General features: G+C 41.1%; 1 protein-coding gene across 2 annotated transcripts in view; it reads left to right on the forward strand.

Moving 5' to 3' along the window:
* The window catches only part of CLMN (calmin), a 67,166-nt gene that overhangs the window by 30,767 nt on the left and 14,639 nt on the right, over positions 1-21,760 (forward strand). For both annotated transcript variants that reach the window (XM_072429060.1, XM_072429061.1), the window contains exons 2-5: positions 11,701-11,762; positions 17,830-17,925; positions 18,629-18,712; positions 21,128-21,220. In XM_072429060.1, coding sequence (XP_072285161.1) covers positions 11,701-11,762; positions 17,830-17,925; positions 18,629-18,712; positions 21,128-21,220 — 335 coding nt within the window. The remainder of the gene's footprint in view (positions 1-11,700; positions 11,763-17,829; positions 17,926-18,628; positions 18,713-21,127; positions 21,221-21,760) is intronic.

A 21,760-nucleotide genomic window follows, 5' to 3' on the forward strand; every position in this document is an offset into this window, starting at 1 on the left:
CACATACTGCCCACTGCCCTACCCTTCTTGGCTTTGCTCACCATATCCTTAGCCTTGCCAGTTGTGAGCCGTTCACATTTTTGCTTATTTATATAATTTTCAGCTCTAAAAATCCAAACATCTCAGCATTTATACACTGCACAGAACATGGAACTCTTTAATTGGCTCGCTCTGCCCTCCGTCTCCAATTTTTGTGTCAGATTTCCACAAATCCTCCTGGATACATTTTGACAGCCAGGTAGGATCAAATGTTCTGACCCCTCCACAAACCATTCAAAATAGAATAACATGGCTGGAATTTTCTTCTAAAATGGGCCAAATATAACCGGCCTATGACGGAAATATCTGAGTCAGGTTCTCTTTAATTGTGAAAAACGAGTCGGGTCTGGGGGTTGAGGTTCCTTATCTCTGCGTGTTTCTGTGGCTGAGGAATAATCTTTCCTGCATTCCACTAAATATTTTCTCTTTGGTCAGAACAGAATGATCAGATTAGACATCAGATTTGTTACTATGAGGTCAGGATAAGATTCACTTGTGGCGGTCGATTCGCACGAAATCAGTTCAGTGAGCAGGGTGGTGCTGGCCACTCCTTAGCGCTATTTCTTGCAGATGCAGTGGGTGTGATCCCAGGGTACAAATCTATCAGAGATTAGTAGGAAATTAGGAAACATTGATGGTGCACTTAGTTTGTACTGCAGGACATTGTATGACGCAGTGTTCCTGGCATTGAATTGAGGGGTGTATGGCTTGATCCGGTATCAGCTTTTTGCAATCCCTGTATAGCAAAGGTCTGAGATTGGTGCACAGAAGCCAAGCAGGGACAATCTGGTTTGGTTCACCAGTCTGCAGCTTCTCCTTTCACTGGACAATCACAGGATGTGGAGGAGACTTCTAAGTTCCAGCGGAGAAAAGTCAGGTCTTCTGCACCACCAGACTGGGCTGTGCTGTGTGGCAGAACTGTGTGAATTATAGTAATGGGCTGGGTAACTGCCCCTTGTTCTCCTAATTGTGTTCCCTCCTCATCTACCAATGGAGGCCACAAGACATGGTTGTCACCATCAGGCACCCCTTCTGCTTGAGAAATGCCATGCAACCATCGCTGCTGTGCAAACAGACAGTAAGTGGCAGAAAATCAGCAGCACTCCGATTGAACAAAGAATAGGATAATCTACTTTAAAATGGAACTTAAGTGAAAAATTAAAAAAACATTTTTTCTTCTTTGTCCCCGTGGGCAGCGCCAGGCGCTGCTATCTTTGGTTGTCGTTCTCCTTCTTCTTCCTATGTCACCGGATCTCGCAGTGCACAGGTGTGAGATAGGGTGATGAAGCACACTGTTAAGGGGAAAAAAAGAGAATCAATCACAGAAAGAGAAGCCAAGAGACCCCGGGGATGCATGACGTAGGTATCCCCAAAGGATCTGCGCTCCCATTCAGTCTTGAGCACAAGAAATGGGAGGTGCTGTACCTTTTTTTCTTTTTTTTTTTTAATGTTGTAAAAAAAAAAAAAATCTGATTTTTATTTTATATTAAAGATTTGTCTACCCTTTTATGTAAAGAACAAATTTTGAGTTTAGGTCCATTTTAATATGTGCAATCAAAGATGTAATTAGCATTTGTTTCTTCCTCCTGTGGTCTCTGGAATTTGCTACTCCAGGATGCCATCAGTCACCCTCCACCCTCCCCGACTGTGAATTTATTATTCTGTGTTTAGCCATGCCCAAGCTCATGTTGTGATTACATGTTGGCTGATATCAGCACCATTCTGATGTAAGAACTGATTGAGATTGTTTGTATGAAAACGTGAACGAAACAATGGATTTCTGTGCAGTGTCCGGTCTGCTGTCTGTGTTCCAGATACCATGTTACTGGTTGGGACAGCGTCATACACAGAGATGTCACTGCCTTGAGGTCACTACAGCTGCTTCTATGAATGGCAATGGTTTATGTGGCCTGATAAATAACTCTTGTGTTCTAATGTAGTGATATCATTCTGAAGAACGCAATTGTATAGAAGCTCCATGAGAGGGGCACATATACGGCACAAGAATAATGGTGCCATATGTAGGAGGGCAGTATTCCCAATTCATTGCTTTAGGTAGACCAGTCAATGGCTGCTCAGTGCCCAAATACTGAGAAACAGAAACTTTAAATTGTTTCCAGTGCATTTTAATAGTATTGCATTGCGGCTATAAAAGCTTCCCAATTAGGAATAAATTGAAATGTCCAAATAAAATATTATCAATAATTTTAAAATAATGCTGAAGAATCTGTGTAAATAAACTGATGAAACTTTGTTTCTAGCTATCATTTTTTTACCCAAGATTCAGTCATTTTTTTCACATTGGATTAAAAAAAAAAAGGGTAAAAGAGAATTCACACATTAATAAATCTAATGTAGAAAATGTGTACATTTTGGATAAAGTTTTGTGAATCTTGGGTGACCGCTTTGTTTATTATTACAAATATGGAAAATGTTTAACTTTATTATTATTATTATTATTATTATTGATATTATTACTATTGTTAATACCAAATAAACATGATTTATATGGCACCAACATGTTATGCAGCGCTGCACATTAAATAGGGGTTGCAATTGACAGACAGTGACACAGGAGGAGGAGAGGACCCTACCCTGAAGAGCTTACAATCTAAAAGACATTTTTTTGTTATCACATATCTGCTTATAAATATATTCAGGAAAGGTTCAGACTCATTGCGGGAACAAGCATTCCAGCACAGCTCTCGGAGGCTGGCATTTTAGCAGCTGCTTGGCCACCTGAACCCCAATGCTGGTTCCTTTAGAACATTAGGTAGCAGTGTGTGGTAATAAACTGCTAACTGCTATCCCTATCTATTCTCCATTGAACTTCCGCAGGTGAGGCAGGTTCCGCAGTGGTGTGAGAACATTGCACCTTCACCCCACTTTTACCCACAATTTTCGTTTTCATTTCCAGTTTGAATTAGAAAAATGTGCAAATCATTCGTATAAAGCTTAATTCAATTATTTTCCTGGGTAAATCCAACAAAACGTGTAAAAGTTGGTTAAGTGTTTGGTGAATCTTGATTGAAGACTTTTATAAACCAACCCTTTAGAAAGGAACTATACCCTGGGGATATTCACCTTTCTCTGATTCATCACAGGCACCACCATCTTCTTCATTCTTCTCCTCCACATTCCAATTTTTGGCCATCTTGATTGGCTGGGCCAGGATTATGTATCCGCTGGAGTTCATTCAGCCCCGGTACCCACAAGGGAAGCAATAAGAAGTCCTGCCGGATTGCCACTATTCAAAGTGGAAAGAGCCAGCGCTTGCACTTTTGACAGCAGGTGGCAACGAGTACTCAGCGGCTCACTGCCCCCTCCATTCATTCTCTATTGGGCTGCCATGGCTAGGGTACTACATGTAGCAGCACAAGTGACACAAGAAACCAGTAACCCCACCACAAACTCAAATCTGATCTGAACAAAGCCTTGGTACATATACAAAAATGTTTTTACCCAAGATTCCCCCAACCTTTACCCAACATTTGCATTTCATTAAAAATGTAAAAATTATGAGTAAAAGCTGATTCAAACATTGTGTCATTAAATCTCATGTAAATAATGTGTAAGTGTTGGGTAAAGTGGGAAACATTTAATGTTCTGGCTTTAAAGTTCTTTAAAGTGTTTCTAAAACCAAAACAAAAATGTAATGTATTGCAGCTTTCCTGTCCTTAGATATTGTAGATGCATTCATTTCTTTCTGTTTTTCACCTTTATTTTTACTCGGTGATCCTGCCAGTGACACATTTCCTATGCTAAGGTGGAAAAACTTATTAACTTCACTGTATTAATGAAGGGAGCTATGTTTGTCACTCTGGGCTGTGCACCAGATTTGGACTACCAACACAACACCCCTTCCTCTCTTATCTTCATCACATTGGGGGAGGAGCAATTTGTGGATTACGAAAAAAAAATAACAGTGTTCATGAGCTCAGTTTGCAGGAATTGACCTGGGCATGGAAAACTCTGACATTTTTATGTACGTGCTGAAAATGCACCTAGCCTTACAATTAAAAATGAATGTAGCTACCCCATCTGAGCTGAAATATATCACGTTTGTTTTAGGATTTAGATATTCTTCAAATCCATTTTAATATCATTTTGTCCCAAAAAACACAAATCAGGAAATGTGTAAAATATGAAGTTCCGATTAAAAATAATTTGAACCCCTTTGTGCCTATCCGAGGAAGACTAAATTCCTGTTGCCTGGTCTTGGATTCATTTTTCCTGTAAAATCCAATATAGAAAATATTTCGCATGGACCCAGGTAACCGGTACGACATCAATATTCTGCAGACTGTGAGTATGGCAGAAAGTGCTAATCTTTTAGTAGTAGAAGTTTCATTCTTGGCACTGCTGTTTTTTTCTACTTTGAGCTATTTCCTTTTTCGAACCCTACAATTAGAAGCTTGAAAAGTGCTACTTTTTGGCAGCCTTGCTCAGGAATTCATTTAAAAAGATGTTTTTAAAGCAAATTATTACTGGAGGGTGCAGCAGTGATTGACGTTCCTCAGGAAAGAAAAACTTCATTGCTGTAAAAGATTTTGGCCCGGGGACGCAGGAACGGGCCTGCTTTACGCAGTGCTGGGTTACAGGTATTGATGGAATTCCAAGGTGCCACTTTTGCTGAAATAATATCCGAGCCATCCAATGCCATGATAAACATTGCTCTACCCGGTGAATCGTTGGCTGTTTGCTTTCAGTATGGCACCTTCCATATATAATATGGACCATTTATTGTAATCAAAATAAGCGTGTGTGGCCCCCTGACTCAGGCTGGCACTGGAGGGCACTTAAAACATTGTCGTCTGTGTACATAGTGGACGTTTATGAGAGCTGTCTTGCAGTAAAGTTTACTTCCATCTCCAGATGTAGGCTTCACGTGTGTGCCATGTGCTCCGAAATGAGCCAACATTAAAATGTTACAGTGTGAGATTCCCTGTAGACAGCTAATACTCTGTGCATGAAATGGAAACACATTTGTAAGAAGTTAATGTTACTAATATTGCTGTACTTTTATGGGATGGAATCTGGGAACCCACAGAGAGACAAATTCCAGGTGAAGTGGAGATTAATGTAAGTGGTTGATTTGAGACAAAACATTGAAGGTGTGTTGGTGATATTAGGTTCCTTCTTTTCGTTCCTTGTCATTCCTTCCATTTCCTTTCTTCTATTTCCTTTTATCCTTGTATTTTATTACTTTTCTGCCTGCCTGGTCCTGCCCCCCTTTCCTTCCAACTTTTTCATCCTTTCTCTTCTTTTTCCCTGTCTTCTTTTCTATATCCTTTCTTTCTTTTCCTTGCTTTTGTATACTTTCTCCTTCTTTACATGAACCTTCTTACAATTTCTCCTTCGCCCTTCCTTCCTTCTTCTGTTCTTCCTTCTATTTCCTTTCCTCCTTTTCTTTCCATCCATGTCTTTCATTATATTTCCTTCCTTCCTTGTTTTTCCTCCCTTGTCCCTTCTTCCATTTCTTTTCTTCCTATTCATTCCATCCTTGTCCTTTATTATACTTCCTTCCCTCCCTCCTTCCCTGCTCCCTCCCTTCCTTCCTTTTCCTCCCTTGTCCTTTCTCACATTTCTTTTCAGCCTGTCAGCTTCTTCCTCAGACTGGAAGACTGGAAATGAAGACAATTTCATTGCTTCTGTGTTCTTTTCTATTTTTCATTCCCTCCATCAACATTGTTTCATTTCATTATGTTTCTTTGTCCTTCCTTTCTTACATTTCCCACAGTTTCCTGTCCATCCTTGTCTTTCACTATATATTTCTTTCTTTCCTTGATTTTTCTTTCTTCCATTTCCTTTCTTCTTTTTCCTTTCATCCTTGTATTTCACTACTTTCTTCCTGTCTGGTCCTGCCCTCCTTGTCTTTCTTTCCATGTACTGTTAACCTCTATCTTCTTTTCTGATCTTCCAGTCTATTTCCTTTCTTCCTTTTCCTTGCTTCGGTGTCATTCCGTATTTACATTCCTTCCATCAACATTGTTTTCTCTCTTCTCCTCTCCTCGCCTTCCCCTATATTTTTCCTTCCATCTTTGTCTTTCATTATATTTCATTGCTTCCTTGCTTTTCCTACCTTGTCATTTCTCCATTACTCCAGTCATTTGCTATGTATAAGCATTATACTAATGATACAGTTGGCAATGTTAGTAAGTGGCAGAATATTTGCTAACAAATCTATTTTATATACTTTTCTTTTGTTCACATTGGTCTCCTCAAAACTCCAATAACATTTCAGCACTTTAAAGCACTGTAACATGTTGTAAGATGAATTGTTTTATCTGTTGGGTCATTATCCGGAGTGGATAATTTGCTACAATGTGTGATTTGGCACCAACATTTATAAATTGTCTTGAGAACAAAATATTTTATTGATGAAACTGTGGATATTGGACAATCACACCTGTATAGCTTGTTGGGCATCTCACCCCATGGTCATTATTATGTCGTCTCCACACCTCCCTTACAACCACAATTGTCTCCGTTCTTCTGGGGACTTTCACAAGATTTTGGGGTGTCTGTGTGAATTTGTGTCACTTTGTGAGGTCAGGTACTGATGTTGGAGGACCTGGATTGTATTCAGCGGTGTTCAGAAGAGTTTAGTACAGGACTCTGTGCAGGAAATTTAAGTTCTTCCACAGCAAACTGGTGACACCATGTCTTTATGCAGCTGGCTTTGTACTGCTTTACACAGATTAATTGCAGAAAGATAACTTTTTTTTTAAGTACTGTGCAAAAAAATGTATTACTTATACATGATTGTGTGCTTGTTGCTCTTTACTTATTCCTAATCTGATGTCTGTGACTTTAGGTCTCTTTTAAGTTTACCGCCAGGGGTTAGGTGAAGGGTAAAAGTTAAGCTGTGCGGTTAAGGGTCAGGCAAAGTTCTGATGACTGCCTGCAGTTCTCTTTAATCTCATTTTGTCCTCAGATGATATATACAAAGCAGCAGGCGCACAAAGCATGAAAGCCTGACAGTTATTTGTGCATTCCATAACTCCAGCTAGTCTTCTGCTTCTCCAATAAAAATCATTTCATTCCTGAGGAAGACTGACACCTTTATAGGGCAAACTGACAACCTGCAAAGCATCAGACGGCTTTACACACTGACACGCTTACAGTTCATCACGCCAAACGCTCTGTGCATTTAGGCAAGGTCAGTGTAGTTGTGCGGTCACAGCTCAGTAATTAAAGACATCCAAAGTAGATTTGTGTGTTCAGTTAATGAAGGCCGCTATTGTTTGTGTCACATAATGTCACAACCAATCAGGAGAGTTGATGAAAGCATTTCTGTGGCTTGGATGATTTTATGTACACAAACAGACCCGTGCTAAAGGGAATACTAAGGCTTCAAGAAAAGTGAAAACATCAATCCCTATGTACTTTAAAGTATAACTCCAAACGAAGCCTTGTTTTTTTCAGATGGGTAAGCTGTATCTGGCTTTAATTGCTAAATATGGTTCGGCAAAAGCTTTCTACCCCAGTCAATGGCTTTCATTCAAAGGTGCTTTAGCTAATAGCTACAATCATAGTCAATCTGTTGGCTAAAAGAGCCCCGAGGAAGGGAGTAAATTAAACCCGAAGTGTGTCGGAAATATGACTGCATTCAACCATTGCAGACATTGACTCTCCTGATTGGAGTAGAATGCTTACATTTTGCTGTGCTATGTTTTAATTTCCACTATATATAAGGTTTCTTTGTGCTATGATGTGTGTGTTTGAGCACCCCAGGCTGCAGGGTAACACATGAGGGTCTCTGTTCTGCACTAGGATTCTTTGTTTCACCATGCATTGTCACCTGGACAGGAAGTGATGGGAAGTACAAAATGTTACTGTAGATGGTCGGACATTGGTAAGGGGGGGTATTGTAATGGGGACACCTGTACCAGTGACAGCTGTCAGGGGTGAAATTTTCCTCCACTGTGCCAAGAATTTCGCTTACTTCCTGTTGCATCTTTGAAGACAGTAATTCTCCAAATGGTGACAATGATAGCTTTAAAAAAAAAAAACCCTCTATTGCCAATTACATCATGAGAAGACAAGGCACCTGCTGATAGTGAGAGAAAATGGAGTAACAGAGAGATGAGCTCATCCAGTTCTGCTTCCTTACACACTGACCCGGCACCAGCGGGGTTAGGACCAGGATAACCTGGGCGTATAGGAGAGGGGTCTGACTACAAAAAAAAGAAGTCCTGCTGGAGACAGGTGTGAACTGAAGGTCAATATTGCAGCAACATCTTTTTTTTATTATCGTAGTTTATATTAGGCTTTTTCTTCTGTTTATCATATTTTTGACTGGTGTTCCAATTTAAGGGAAAATTCTAAGAACATTTGTTCAGGTTATGAGCAATTTGAGGCTTAGAGCCATGCCCTGTGCTCACTGATGGTAAGTGGCATTGTTGTCTATTGTTGCTATTTAATCACCTGTCTGGGAATGATTTGTTTTGTATAATAGTCGTGTTGTGTTATACCACTGCCGAAGGTCATCACCTGGGACAATATCTGTTGGCAAAACATTGTTTTCTGCTTCACATGCTGTCATAGTTGGATAGGTAGATTTTACCTGGTATTTTTTAAATTATACTGTACAGATTTGTGTGTTTGAACTCATATATAGTATACCTGCAATAGAAAAGTAGAGAACAGATCATCTATGGCCTTCACTTCCTTCGTACCGCTATTCCATCATATCGCGCACCCCCTTCCCCTTCTATTGGCTGATCCTGTGTCTTAGGAAGCTCACACACTCTTCCTCTTGTAGGGTCCCCCATAATATAGGTGGGTGGTGGCCCTGTATAGTGCGCCCAGCTAAAGGAGGCCGGGGGAACACTGCAAATATCTAGGGGCTGGAGGATTTCATTAAAGATGGAGAGATTTCCTCAAACTTCTTGCTGTGGTTACAGGGCAAGAAGGGAAACGTTTCTCATGAAATAGAGAAAAAAAACCTCACACATTTTACCATCTGAAATAAAAATATTGGCGTTATACTAAAGAAGAAATCAAATGATCACAATTGCCAATCCCATAGCCTAATTTGCATATTCACTTTCCATGATGAGATAAAAGTATCCGGTGGTGTGTGTATATAACATTATATGTGCTGGGTATTACTTCCAACATAGATGCTGTTTGATCAAGCGATAATAAAATCAGTTCAGGTAAATTTTGAGTCTCACAATGTCTTCTACATGGGTATAATAAGTGTGGATTGGTTACAGTAATGATAAATTATTGGTTTATAAACTGCTGAGATTTCCTTTTGCTCTCCGCTGATTGGTTGCTGTCCTGATTTCCCCTGAGAATTGAGGCGGGTCAGAATAAAGAACCGTGAGAACCTTAATAGGAGGTCCCCGAAGGACTCAAATTCTAAAACTGTGCCTGTAATTGAATGGAGCTGCCCAGTGCTAAATCTTTATATAGAAGTCACGAGGGGACGGTTATAAAATGAGATTTATGCCAGACGTGTTCAGATAAATTTTATTTCCATATTCTTGTTCTTTCGTCTCTGTTTAATATATATATCTGCCTATGTGAGATCATTGGGATCTGAATTTCTTTCTGTTTGTCTGGTTTTCCACCAAAAGTTTATTTTTGTGGTAGGTTACCTAATTTTTTTTGTCCCCATGCTTTTTTATTTATACATTTTATATGTTTTTCTTTATCATTCAACTGGAAAGATTTTCTTTACGTTTTATTCCTGGAGACACAATAGGAAGTGGGAGTAAATGTTCGATCAAAAGTGCACATCAGTTCCATCTGAAAGTGGACTTTACACATCGGGCAAGGTCCACTCATTTATTTCGGTGCTCTGTTCCAATAGCCTAGTAATAAATACTTATATTATTATACTCGCCTTTCACCAACTTCTGGTCATTTTCCTGATTACAAAATCCCAGGAATTCTGAGTAGGCCAAATATTGTAAGAAGACCAAACAGCACAGTGCAGGATTCTCTTCTCACAAGCTTTGGACTGCTCATCATTCTCCAGGATATGGCTGGAAAGGAGGATTATGTCCCCCTTACCTAGGCACCACAGGAGGAAGCTGGCTAGGCATATTATCTAACATCAGGGGGACACTACTAGTAATGCCAAATCCATAGAGGATAAATGGGGGTGGATAGTGGTGGTTGCTTACCATCCATCAAACCAATCTATTATGCTCAGAAAAACATGGCGGTGGCAGCTGCTCAGAAGATGGCAGGACTGTCAATAACCTGCTTTGATTCTAATGTGGCTCGGAGACCTCCCTTAATAGGGAATACAAGAATGTCAACTGCCTGCTGACTGCCCAGTAACCAGTTGCTTAAAATGGGTCTTACCGGTGCAATTTCCTGCTACCCAAGGCTGAGGAATCTTCAGCACTTGGCACACTCTCAGGAGGGTGTGATACCTGGTCCCCCTCTGTACCCTGTGGTTCCATCTGCCAGCCCTGCTTTTCAAGACATGGCAATGATGAAGGGGATAATAGATCAAATGGAAGCAGTAAGACTCTAGGTTGTGCAGTCTATGTAGCTCTTCAGCGGAGCAAACATTTGCAAAGCAGGAAAGGTAGGCATGACAGTGACCTTTGCAGCCGGTGCTGGATGACCTGGGTTGGCTAGGGTACAATGCAGGACTGGGGATGACATAGGAGTTATATGACTACCTACAAAAAGGGAATCCCATGAAAGTGTGAAATAAAGAGTTGGTACTTCCCTACTGCATTGGTACATGGAGCAGCCTGGAGTTGGGCTTTGATTCAAATTTGCCTCTTCCAGTATTCTCCCCAGAATTTTTTTGAGGCTGGGTGAGATAAATCGGTAGGGGGGTGGTGGCTCCTGTATTGTGATCCAACTCTTCAATAACCACCCAAAAACAGCCGGGTGGTTACTGAAAAGTGCTGGGCGGCTAAAGGGGGCTGAGGAGAACACTGGTCTTCCCTTAAAGTACAAAATGGAATGTATACAAGTTCTCATTAATCTAAGCCTTGCTGAACTGATTGTGAGAAAGCCATGCAGTGTACAGGATGTGTGAGACTTTCTTTGTATGGTGATATCACAGCTGCACCGCTGACAACCCGACTTTACGCAGGTGTCGATATAATGACCTAATGAACGATTCTGCTGTATCATTACCTGGCTATTAACTGCATTAATTGCCTCCCTTGACGGCAGCGGAGCTCCGGCCTTATGACAAGTAGAACATTCCTTAATACAGGAAACTGCACTTTAACTGTGTTATTCATAATCCCCTTCCTGTAGATTTGTCTCATTGCCACATGATCGGGCCCATTCCACCATTGTGTAGGAGCAATGTCACTGCTTGGTTACAAATGATCAAAGTTTTATAGAAATTCACATATAATTAATCAGCTTGCATTACAATGTTACATTTATTGGCATTTAGGAACATCATAGAAACGAATGACGCTGCTGGCAGTTATTGTGAGCACATTGACCTGCAGTGACCACGTAATATTTTGTGTCACCGGTTACAGGGGGTGGAGGGTGTTCTATGTAAATAAGGATTTAGGCTAAGATGCTTATTGGCTGTGTGCCCGGCGTGCCCAGCATTGACCCACTATTGGGATCGCATTGAATACATATCATTTTTATTAAGGTGGAATTGTTAAGTATTCATTTATATTTTAATGTTTATTTTCTTTTTTTTTCTAGTTGAAAGGGAGAATGTACAGAAAAGAACATTTACACGGTGGGTTAACCTGCATCTGGAAAAGGTAAGACAAGATATTATCTAAAGCTGAATTCCAAGACTCAAACCTCTGCAATCATTAATATATTATTCATATAATTTAGCCTGGTACTGAACTGGACCTGGTAATAGCCTCATGCAGATCCTGTTGTGTATAGCTGAGAGAAGGGGGTGAGAAAAGCAGTAACGAGGGCTCTATTTCTAAAACAGGGAATCTGACATTCCTTCAAACATTCCCTAGTGGCAATCAATTATTGCCATTGACAATTCACAAGGAGCACAGTGATAGGAAGAGAAAGGAGAGTGATAGAGGGATAAGCCAATCAATGCTCTGTTTCTCCTTTTGCTGTCACGGGGTTGAGGTAAGGAGATAACCTGATAGTAAATAATATTATTATTATAATACAGTATTTATATAGCGCCATCATATTACACAGCGCTGTACAAAGTTCACAGTCGTGTCACTAACTGTCCCTCAAAGGAGCTCACAATCCAATGTCCCTACTATAGTCATATGTGGTTAATGTAGTCTAAGGTCAATTTTAGGGGGAAGCCAATTAACCTAACTGCATGTTTTTGGGATGTGGGAGGAAACCCACACAGACAGAACCTGCAAACTCCATGCAGATAGTGTCCTGGGTGGGATTCGAACCCAGGACCTAGCGCTGCAAAGGCTGGAGTGCTAACCCCTGAGCCACCATGCTGCCCAAATATGAAACTATAGCAGAGAAAGTTTAGATACACATGCCTGCAAGTAAATCTGAGCGTGTGAATCTCAGAACTATAAGTCTTTAGCACAGCCCTATATTCATGCATTACATCCGTGTAAAACCTATTGATCAGTTCTGAAGTTGTCTGTTGAAGGTGACCGTTGGCAGTCCGATCTCTGTGTTGTCAATGTTATAGCTACCCAATCAGATCTTTGCCAGGGGATGGTTATTTATAGAAAAGAAATAGGGACCCCAATGCACAGCCCCCTGCACCTCCTGCCCCTCTGTCTGCTGGGGTTGGAAATTACTGGGTTTGCCCCGGCCCTGATCCCATCACCCCTATCTGTCATTGCCAGCCGTCATTCCCTCTCCCCAAAGTGTTTGTCTTCTGTAAAAGCTATTAGCAGCAGAACAATAATTAGATCATGGGAGTCACAAAGACTTTTTATGTGGGGAAAAGAAAACATTTTTATTTTTGGCTGGAATTTAGACTGCGACCCTCCTGTTCAACCTTCTGGCCTTCACCTGTCAAAGTGAAATCATTTGTTGGGACTTCTCCTCCTGGGAATAAAGCAAGCCAAAAAAATCCCATTTACTGCTGGGATAAAATGGAAGAATGAGAATCACCGAGCTTCCGTCTACAATCGTACAGGGACAGATTGTGAAATTCAATTAATGATTCACAGAGGCTGAAGGAGGGGAACATAAAGACAAACTTCGGGCCAGTGGCAGAGATTTAGCTTGCTGCTCATTCTGCATGGACCATTGCTTCTGTTATATTTAAATATGGCTAAAGAAAATGGGATATTGGGGGCTGTAAAAGAAAGTGGAATGACGTGCAGTGAAGCCCATCTTTTTCTAGTGAATCCCATCTAATGTAGCTTCCTGTAATGGAGTGACAACTATGCTGCACTGCTCCTAAATTCAGAGCAAAGTTGTCACTATTTTATTGAATGTACCTGCTTGCTATACAATAGGATGGGTAGACATTTGCAGGGGGTGTGGCTATGAGTCTGTAGCTTGTCAATCATCACCTGACCACACCCAGTCCCACCCACTGTTTTCCAGATTGACAGCACTGCCCCCTCCCACTGTGATCTGCATGTGAGAAGGGGAGCATGTGAGATACAAATGAAGGAGGGTTTGGCTCAGTCAGTGAAGGTGAAGTTTTTTATTGACTTTTTTGAGACTTGTGCATCTCATAGTAACTCGATTTTGGAGTAATATGAACTGCCATACAGGAGCCTTTACTTGTGCTGTGATAAGGTATCAGCCAGGTGGCATAGGTGACACTGACCACTGGGACACATAGGACCTGTTTTATTATAGCTCTCCAAGACTAGAGAAGATAGACAATCATAGAAGAGCCTGAGTGATCCAGCAAACCTGGAATGGATCTGGTCCAGGATTGAAAACATTTACCACCTAATAGCAAATTATTTTTAGGAAATCTATTTCAGGTTTGCTAGATCATCCAGGTTCTCCCATGATAATCTATCTTCTGTAGTCTTGGAGAGCTTTAATAAATTAGACCAATTGAGAGGGTATATCCCAACATAAGACACATATGGCAATACAAACCCGGGCACTGTCACTATTTCCTTGCTTTAGGCCAAAAAAAGAATCTTTAGATTTACAGTGAACCCTAAATTTAGCTTGGGCATTGAAAATTGTGAACCCCCAGTGCGGCTAAAAGACAAAAAAGTCCTTCCCAGTCTGAGAAGCAGATACACGTTAGGACATTTTTTTATATTTGAGATCAGATTTGCTGACTTCTTCATCCTGAAACCATTACAACTTGAGTTCTTTGAAAGCTTCCTGGGGTGCTCAGGTAATGGAATAAATAAAAGCTCAGCATTCCAGATACAGAGTCCTGCGGGCCTGGACTGTGTCACTTACTGGAGAGCAGCCGATCTCCTCTCTCTGGTGATTTTCTAGGTTTTTTCAATAACTGAGAATTGGAGTTATGACCCCGGCAGCACATTTCACCCAGACAGTGATCGATGGCAGTGATTCCCTGGTGCAGGGGGCATACAGGACCCCCTCTGTCTGCAGGATCTGGTGTATGTGAGTGTTCTGACATACGCTGCGCCATTGAGGTCATGTGCTATCTTTTCTTACATCATAGGGGCGCCGCACCTCTATGCAGCTTGTGCCAACAGTCATGAGTTACACAGGTGACAAAGCACCTTTGTTCTGGCATGTGTGGCTTCAATCAGATAACTGAAGTTCACCTCCTTTAAGATTTCCACTGCTTATATATTGGATGTGTAGTCTCCTGTTTTTGGTATAGTTTAAAAGTGATTTACCAAGTGGCATACACCGACCATCCGAAACATTAATCCCCCGATAGGTGAGTACGTTATTGATCAAGTTACAACCAACGGCGGGGGAGTATACATTATACACCCCCCTAAATATACACCTACCATCCGAAACATTAATCCCCCGATAGGCGAGTATGTTGATGATTAGGTTACAATGGCGGGGAGTATATAATATACACCCCCCTATATATACACCGACCATCCGAAACATTAAACTCCCGATACGTGAGAACGTTAATGATCAGGTTACAATGGCGGGGAGTATATAATATACACCCACTTATATATACACCGACCATCCAAAACATTAAACCCCTGATAGGTGAGAACGTTAATGATCAGGTTACAATGGTGGGGTGGGGGGGGGGGTGATATAATAAACACTCCCTATATATACACCAACCATCCAAAACATTAAACACCTGATAGGTGAGAATGTTAATGATTAGGTTACAATGGCAGAGGGGTATATAATATTTATCCCCCTTATATATATACCAACCATCCGAAACCTGGAGGAATTTTTAACATTGGTGATCTGGTTACCATGGCCCCTGACAGTTTATTGGACAGCAAGTGAACAGTTAGTTCCTGAAGGTGATTTGTTGGAAGCAGAAAAATGCTGAGCAACTAACAAAATTGTGGTGGCTGGACGATGGGTCAGAGCATCTTCAAAAAGGCCGGTTGTTGTGGGGGGATTCCTGACATTCAGGGAATATTACTAAAGAGAAGAAGCACTGTGTATCTAGAACAAAAGATGACTTACCTAAAATATTTATTATTTTTCCCCATAACAATATAAGCCCCTTACAGAGGAGTTCTTCTTTAAGGAATATCACCTCTGCCCCCCAGAACAAGTTTTATTAGGTCAGAATGTACTGCCTGAGCACAGAGAAGGTCAGGGTCCTCATATCTAAGCAGCAGGAGAGAAAAAAAGAATTTAGAATTTGCTAAGCCGCCGGTTGCTGCAGTTTTGTGTATGATGCAGAATGCGCACAGTGGGAAAGCTAAGGATTTATACACAAGAGGGATGTAAATGGAATTCAAAGACATTAAAGAAAATCTGCCATCAAAGAACCAAAAATGCTGAATTTATTTTAAATGGGCTGAGATCCCATTGTGTATCTTTGTATCTCTTGTCGTTGGCTCTTTTAATGTAAAAAGCCGCATTGCTCTGTGATAAATCATGGCTCTGTAGTCATATTAGGAGTTGGGGGTAATGGGTTTAGAGGATGGGGTATAAAAAGTTCAGGGGTAGGGATGAATGAGAGGGTATAGGAATTGAGGTAGGTATGGAAAAGAGATATTATAGGAGTTTGGATATGAGTTTATAGGAGTAGGGGTTTGGTAATAGACATTGGGGTAAAGGTTTAAAAGAGGGATTACACAAACTGGGGGGGGGGTGTAAGGAGATGATTTCATAGAGTTCAAGATGCAGAGATGGGGTTTTAAGAGTTTGGTGATTAGGTTTGGAAAAGGGGGTATATGAGTTGGGGGTGGGGAATGGGTAATAGGAATTGGAGGTGGAGGGGTTATTAAACTTTATGGGTTGGAGGAGTTACAGGCTCAGGAGTATTTGCCAAGGAAGAGTTAAAGATGTAGAGAGGCAATAGGAGTTCCAGGGACAGGTTTGGAAGTGGGGGTCATAGGAGTTTGGGGGTTAGGTATGAAGGAGGAGTTATAGTTTAAAGGGCGATAAGAACTGGTTACATTGAACCTTTTAGTAACTTTACAATATGCACAGATTTTTCTTTATTCTTGAGCTTCAGTCAATAATTGTGCCTAGCCATGAAACCATTTTTCTGCTGCAGGCAGACCAAGAATTTCTCCATCTCCTAGATTTGTAAGCTCTTCTGGGCAGGGTCCCCTCCTCCTCTTGTGTCACTGTCTGTATCTGTCTGTCATTTGCTACCCCTATTTAATGTACAGCGCTGCGCAATATGTTGGAGCTATATTATTACTGTATACTAATAATATTAATAATATTAATCCCTCTCCCCCAGTGATCAGACAGCAACATTGTAACTTTGTATCAGTCACATGATGAGAGGTTATTGTATTATCTCTGCCCATACAGTGGATGGTAACCTCTGATGATGCCTGAATAATAATGTCCCCCTCCTTCTGGGGGGAAAATAAGATGAAGGCGTTGTTAGGGGGAGTCCTGAGATCTCAGAAAGCGGTAATGAATAAGTGACACATTAGAATGCTGCACCTTACATAAATAATATATAATATCTGTTGCTGGTTTACGATGTAATCATAACATTCGGATTGCTGTGTGTTCGGGGAATAATTTATCACAACACACTGATAGATCCTAGATCTATTTAAGGAGATTTGTCAAACTCTCATCCATCAATGGCTTTGTGGTTTCTTTTTTACTGTGTGTCCTCAGAACTTTCATAATTCCTAATTTTTTTCAAACTATCAACCCAATTTGTTGGTTTTCTTCACTATTTTTGTCCATGATTTCATCACTTATGGATTTATGCTCCATCGATCATCATTTCCCTCATCAAAAAAAAAACAAGGAATATTGATCATTTTCCTGCCTTGCACCCCTTGTAATCCCAAAGATTTCAGCAGAATTCAGTCGTCCCCATTAGCTTTGTGAATGCTGGATGTAATGCAGAGCTTTGCAACTGACAATCTCCCAGCTCTCCAGTCGGCCGGCGCTTGGTCATTAAAAAGAAAAATATTTCCTGAATAATGGTCGATCAGTTTTCCAACCCAGAAATGCTTGTATACATTGCCGTTCAATTTGGTGTTTTTATCAAATCAAATATCTAATATATCACTAATCATAGTATGCCCAGCATTACTTGTATCTCATGGCAGATGATGAAAATCATCCTGGGTGGGTACAAATAATAAAATCAGACACTTTCCTCAACAAAAATGTTTAAGATCAAATTAATTACGTCCCATCTTTTAATTTTTTTATCTTATCATACTCCCAGCTCATCCTTTATTCCGCAATAACTTCCCTTAGACGATCCCCTCTTCTGTAATATTCCTGTTCAGTAATAATATCTCACCATTGTCTTCATAGTGCATCCCACCGCTGGAAGTGAAAGATTTATTTTTGGATATTCAAGATGGGAAAATCCTGATGGCTCTCCTGGAGGTGCTAACGGGGCATAGTTTGGTAAGTCAGTTACGGGTTTGCTAGCAGGGTTTTGGCTCACTGGGGCTGTGAGATTCGGTTTCAAAAAACTGCTGCAAAACTACTAAAAGCAAAAAAACACAAACAGGGAAAATATAGAGCTGCAGAAAAGAAGCACAGAGTGCAGCAGATGAAACACTTTTTTACTTGAGAATTCACCTTCACCAGTCAGCTGCCAGCTGGAGAGGAACAAGAAAGGAGTTACACTTACAAAGGGGGTGCAGCTCCAAAACAAGTGGAGGTACTTTGCTACCGAGATACAAATTCATTCAGTCCCTGAACCAACATCCCATTCTGAGATGGATTGTACAAGCTTCTCCACCACCATCTTCAGCTCGCGCTTACCATATGAAATCTTGACTTGCTTTTTTCTTGCTGCTGGCTGTCCAATGAGGATGAATCCATTGTCCTGGGTCCTGGGGTCTGACGAGGAGGCCTTTGTCTGACTAGACACCAGGGATCAGATCTGTTTGTGTAATTTTAATTATTTCTTAGTAAAAAGTGTTTTATCTGCACCATGGGGAGAACTCTGTTCTGCACTCTTCTCTATGTTCAGGTATGGGGCCCTTGAGCTTGCAATGATAAGCATTGCCCTGGTGTATTTTAGTACATGTGAAGATTTCATGACTTCTTAGGATTTTAATTCAGGTCCACTTGTTGCTTATTGCTCTGTCTGTGTTTGCAGCTCCATGAGTACAAATCATCAACTCATCGCATATTCCGGCTGAATAACATCGCCAAAGCTCTCAAGTTTTTGGAGGACAGTAATGTAAGTGTCTTTATATATGCAAAGTGATCTGATGCGTTTTACAAATCCAAATTTCTTAAGGTAGGGTTATGGCAAGACTGCTTTTTTAGGGATGTGCACGGTTTTAGGAGCAAGGCAAAAGGTTTAGTAGTGTTCACAAGTTTGTGTCTCAGCAATAAATAAAAATATATATATCTCAACCCAATGACCTCCTAACTTCCTGTTTGAACTGACAACACACTGCCTTTGCTGCACATAAATCCTAACCAGTGTTGTCAGCTCTGCCTGCTGGACTACAGAATTCTCCCTATACCTGCATATCTCTGTCTTTCTCCCCATGCATGCATTCATTTCTTTCCCACCAAAATAATGCTTCTGTTGCTGCTGCTTTGGTATTAAGGCTTTCCAAGGCTAGAGAGGATACATTTTAATCAGTGAAGCTGGGTGATCCAGCAATCGTGGAATGGATCTAGTGCAGGATTTAAAACATTTGCAAGCAAATAGCAAGCAAGCAAATGATTTTTACGAAGTCCATTCCAGGGTTGCTGGATCACCTAGCATCACTGATGAAAGTGTATCCTCTCCAGCCTTGGAGAGCTTTAATACATTAGGCCCTGTGACTCAAATAACCCACCCATACATTGCATGAAAGAAGAAGGATCTTAGGAGATGTAGTTCTGGGGGAGTGCCTATATCAATATATCGCAGCCTCCTCAGTGATAATGGCTTCACTGGTAGTGTACTGAGGGATAATGAGGCCTCTTGTCCTGTTGAGCCCTATCTGATCTTTTCAGGCTGCTCCCCTGCCTTTGAAGAAGAACTAAACCCATCAATTCTCACCTATCCCCATTTCATTGCAGCTTTTAGTCCTGAGATTTAGTTCTATACTTCTGCACAATTTGGCTGGGCCAGTAACCATTGAACCATCATGACAGCCAGGCAGTCAGCATTTTCAGGAAGAGTTCAGCAAGGACAGGCTTTGTATTTCCCCTTCAGTGACAGCTGCCAGTGCATTGCACAACATGCGGATTAATTGCTCATTGACTTAATGCTTTCCTGCCCCCCTCTCCTCCAGAGGCGTGCACAGATCTGCCTTTAATCGGATTTTTAGGCTTTAGTGATTTCTTAAATTCTGAATGATTTTTTTAAGCCCAGGCCAGCAGGGTTGTCGGACGCCAGATTATGGAAACACAATCAATCTGCTGTGAAAATTAATGTATTCCAGCTGCAAAGTGAGGTTTTAAGTCAAGGACAGAGGTCACTTAGAAATACCAGGATTATAGGAATGACAAAGATTGTAAAACTTTTTAGTGTTTTTTTTTCTCCGTAACAATTTTGATTTCAAGCTCTTGAATGCCTCATATACACAGCTTTATTTAGCATTATGCTCCTTACAATATATTACAAATAGAATTATACTCACCTGGCCTCCGGAAATGCAATGTCTGCAAGCACCCTCGCCAGCACCGAGATCTTTTCTAAAGGGTTCAGAATCTTTAGCTACCTTGATTGGCTGGTTGATAAATACTTGTGCACCATATATGTAAGACCATGGTTTGGAGAGACCGTCCACACATTGATATTTTAGTGACTTTTTTTTCATCAGTAGATGCTGGAGGAATAAAATGTCACCCAATGTCATGGACTCTATTAATGAGATCCCTGGTCAGTACACCTGCTGTGCCCATTATGAGGGTTTTACCATCATTCCGGCACTGGGGTCAGAGGTCTGCTGTGCCTGTTCTAAAGAGTTCCCACCGTCCCTGTGCTGATTTCCTATGTTTGCACACCTGGTGTTCCCACTATAGAGGGCCACTACCATCCTGTGCTGGGTTCCTGGATCTATACAACCGCTGTTCCCATTATGAGGGATTCCCATCATTCCGTCAATGAGGTCAGGGGTCTGCTGTGTCTATTATAAGCAGTTCCCAGATCTGTACAAATGTTATGCCCATTGTAAGGGATTCCCATTATCTGTGTGCTGAGTTCCTGGGTCAGTACACCTTCCCTGGGGGTTCCTTACAGAATTATGGCAGGAAAATCTCACTATCTAAGAGAGACGTATCTAAGACAAAAGAAGACACAAGCTACAGTGTTTTTAGCTAGCTGTAAGGAAGCTGTAGGTGGGTGATCTAAAAGCTGGCAGAGCAACACATGACGATTTTAGTATTCCCAGTTGTTGTTGCCATTGGAATCTTGTAATTCCTTTAAATCTATCAGCTTTCTATTGTCACTACTTTGCTCAAAATTTCTAATGCCCACTCCTTAGAATTTCAAATTTTCCCATCATCTTTGTAATATCCCCCAACTGTCCAGTGGCCCTGTAATGTGACCCAGCTTTGGCACGTTTTGGGTGGTTACTGAATATGTCAGGTGGAGCTAAAGTTTTACAACACATTAAATTCAATATACTGATCTTGTTATGCTTCTTTCTAGGTAAAGTTGGTCAGTATAGACGCTGCTGAAATTGCAGATGGAAATCCTTCCTTGGTGCTCGGCTTGATCTGGAACATCATTCTCTTCCTGCAGGTAAGTCATGATTTGGTGATGACTGATGAATGAGAATTGGTCCATCCTGCTTTTGTCACTGTTCTTCTTTTCTCCTGGGTAGCAGGTTCTCCATTAAGATGGGCTGGCTATAGTTGGGGATGAGGTTCTACTTCACGACAACATGAGTTTGTGGCCAACTTTAGAACACCAAGCTTGTGTACATGTGGTGCTATGGTAACAACTAGCTCCCAAATTGCAAACCACTTTCCATATGGTGCACCGCCATCCTAATCTATATCAGTTACAGTACAGTACTCAGCAGCTCTGCTCTGCAAAGTCCCTTCCAATGGGTGTGCTTGGCATGGCACTGGCTGGTTGCTAATATACACAGCGGATATTCCTGCTCCCATTGGCTGGTTGTTGTCAGAGGTGGTAGCGGTACCTCCTTTGTGTCTGAGTGCCAAAGCTCCATTACCTATCATAGACCTGGTTTTGTGTACTTTGTATATATGTGTCTGGCTTTATCTGTTCATCTATCCATATAGCTAGGACCTCTCATGGCTTTATGTTTTCTGTTAA

The sequence above is a fragment of the Pyxicephalus adspersus genome, chromosome 12, assembly GCF_032062135.1.
Source record: "Pyxicephalus adspersus chromosome 12, UCB_Pads_2.0, whole genome shotgun sequence".
NCBI lineage: Eukaryota > Metazoa > Chordata > Amphibia > Anura > Pyxicephalidae > Pyxicephalus > Pyxicephalus adspersus.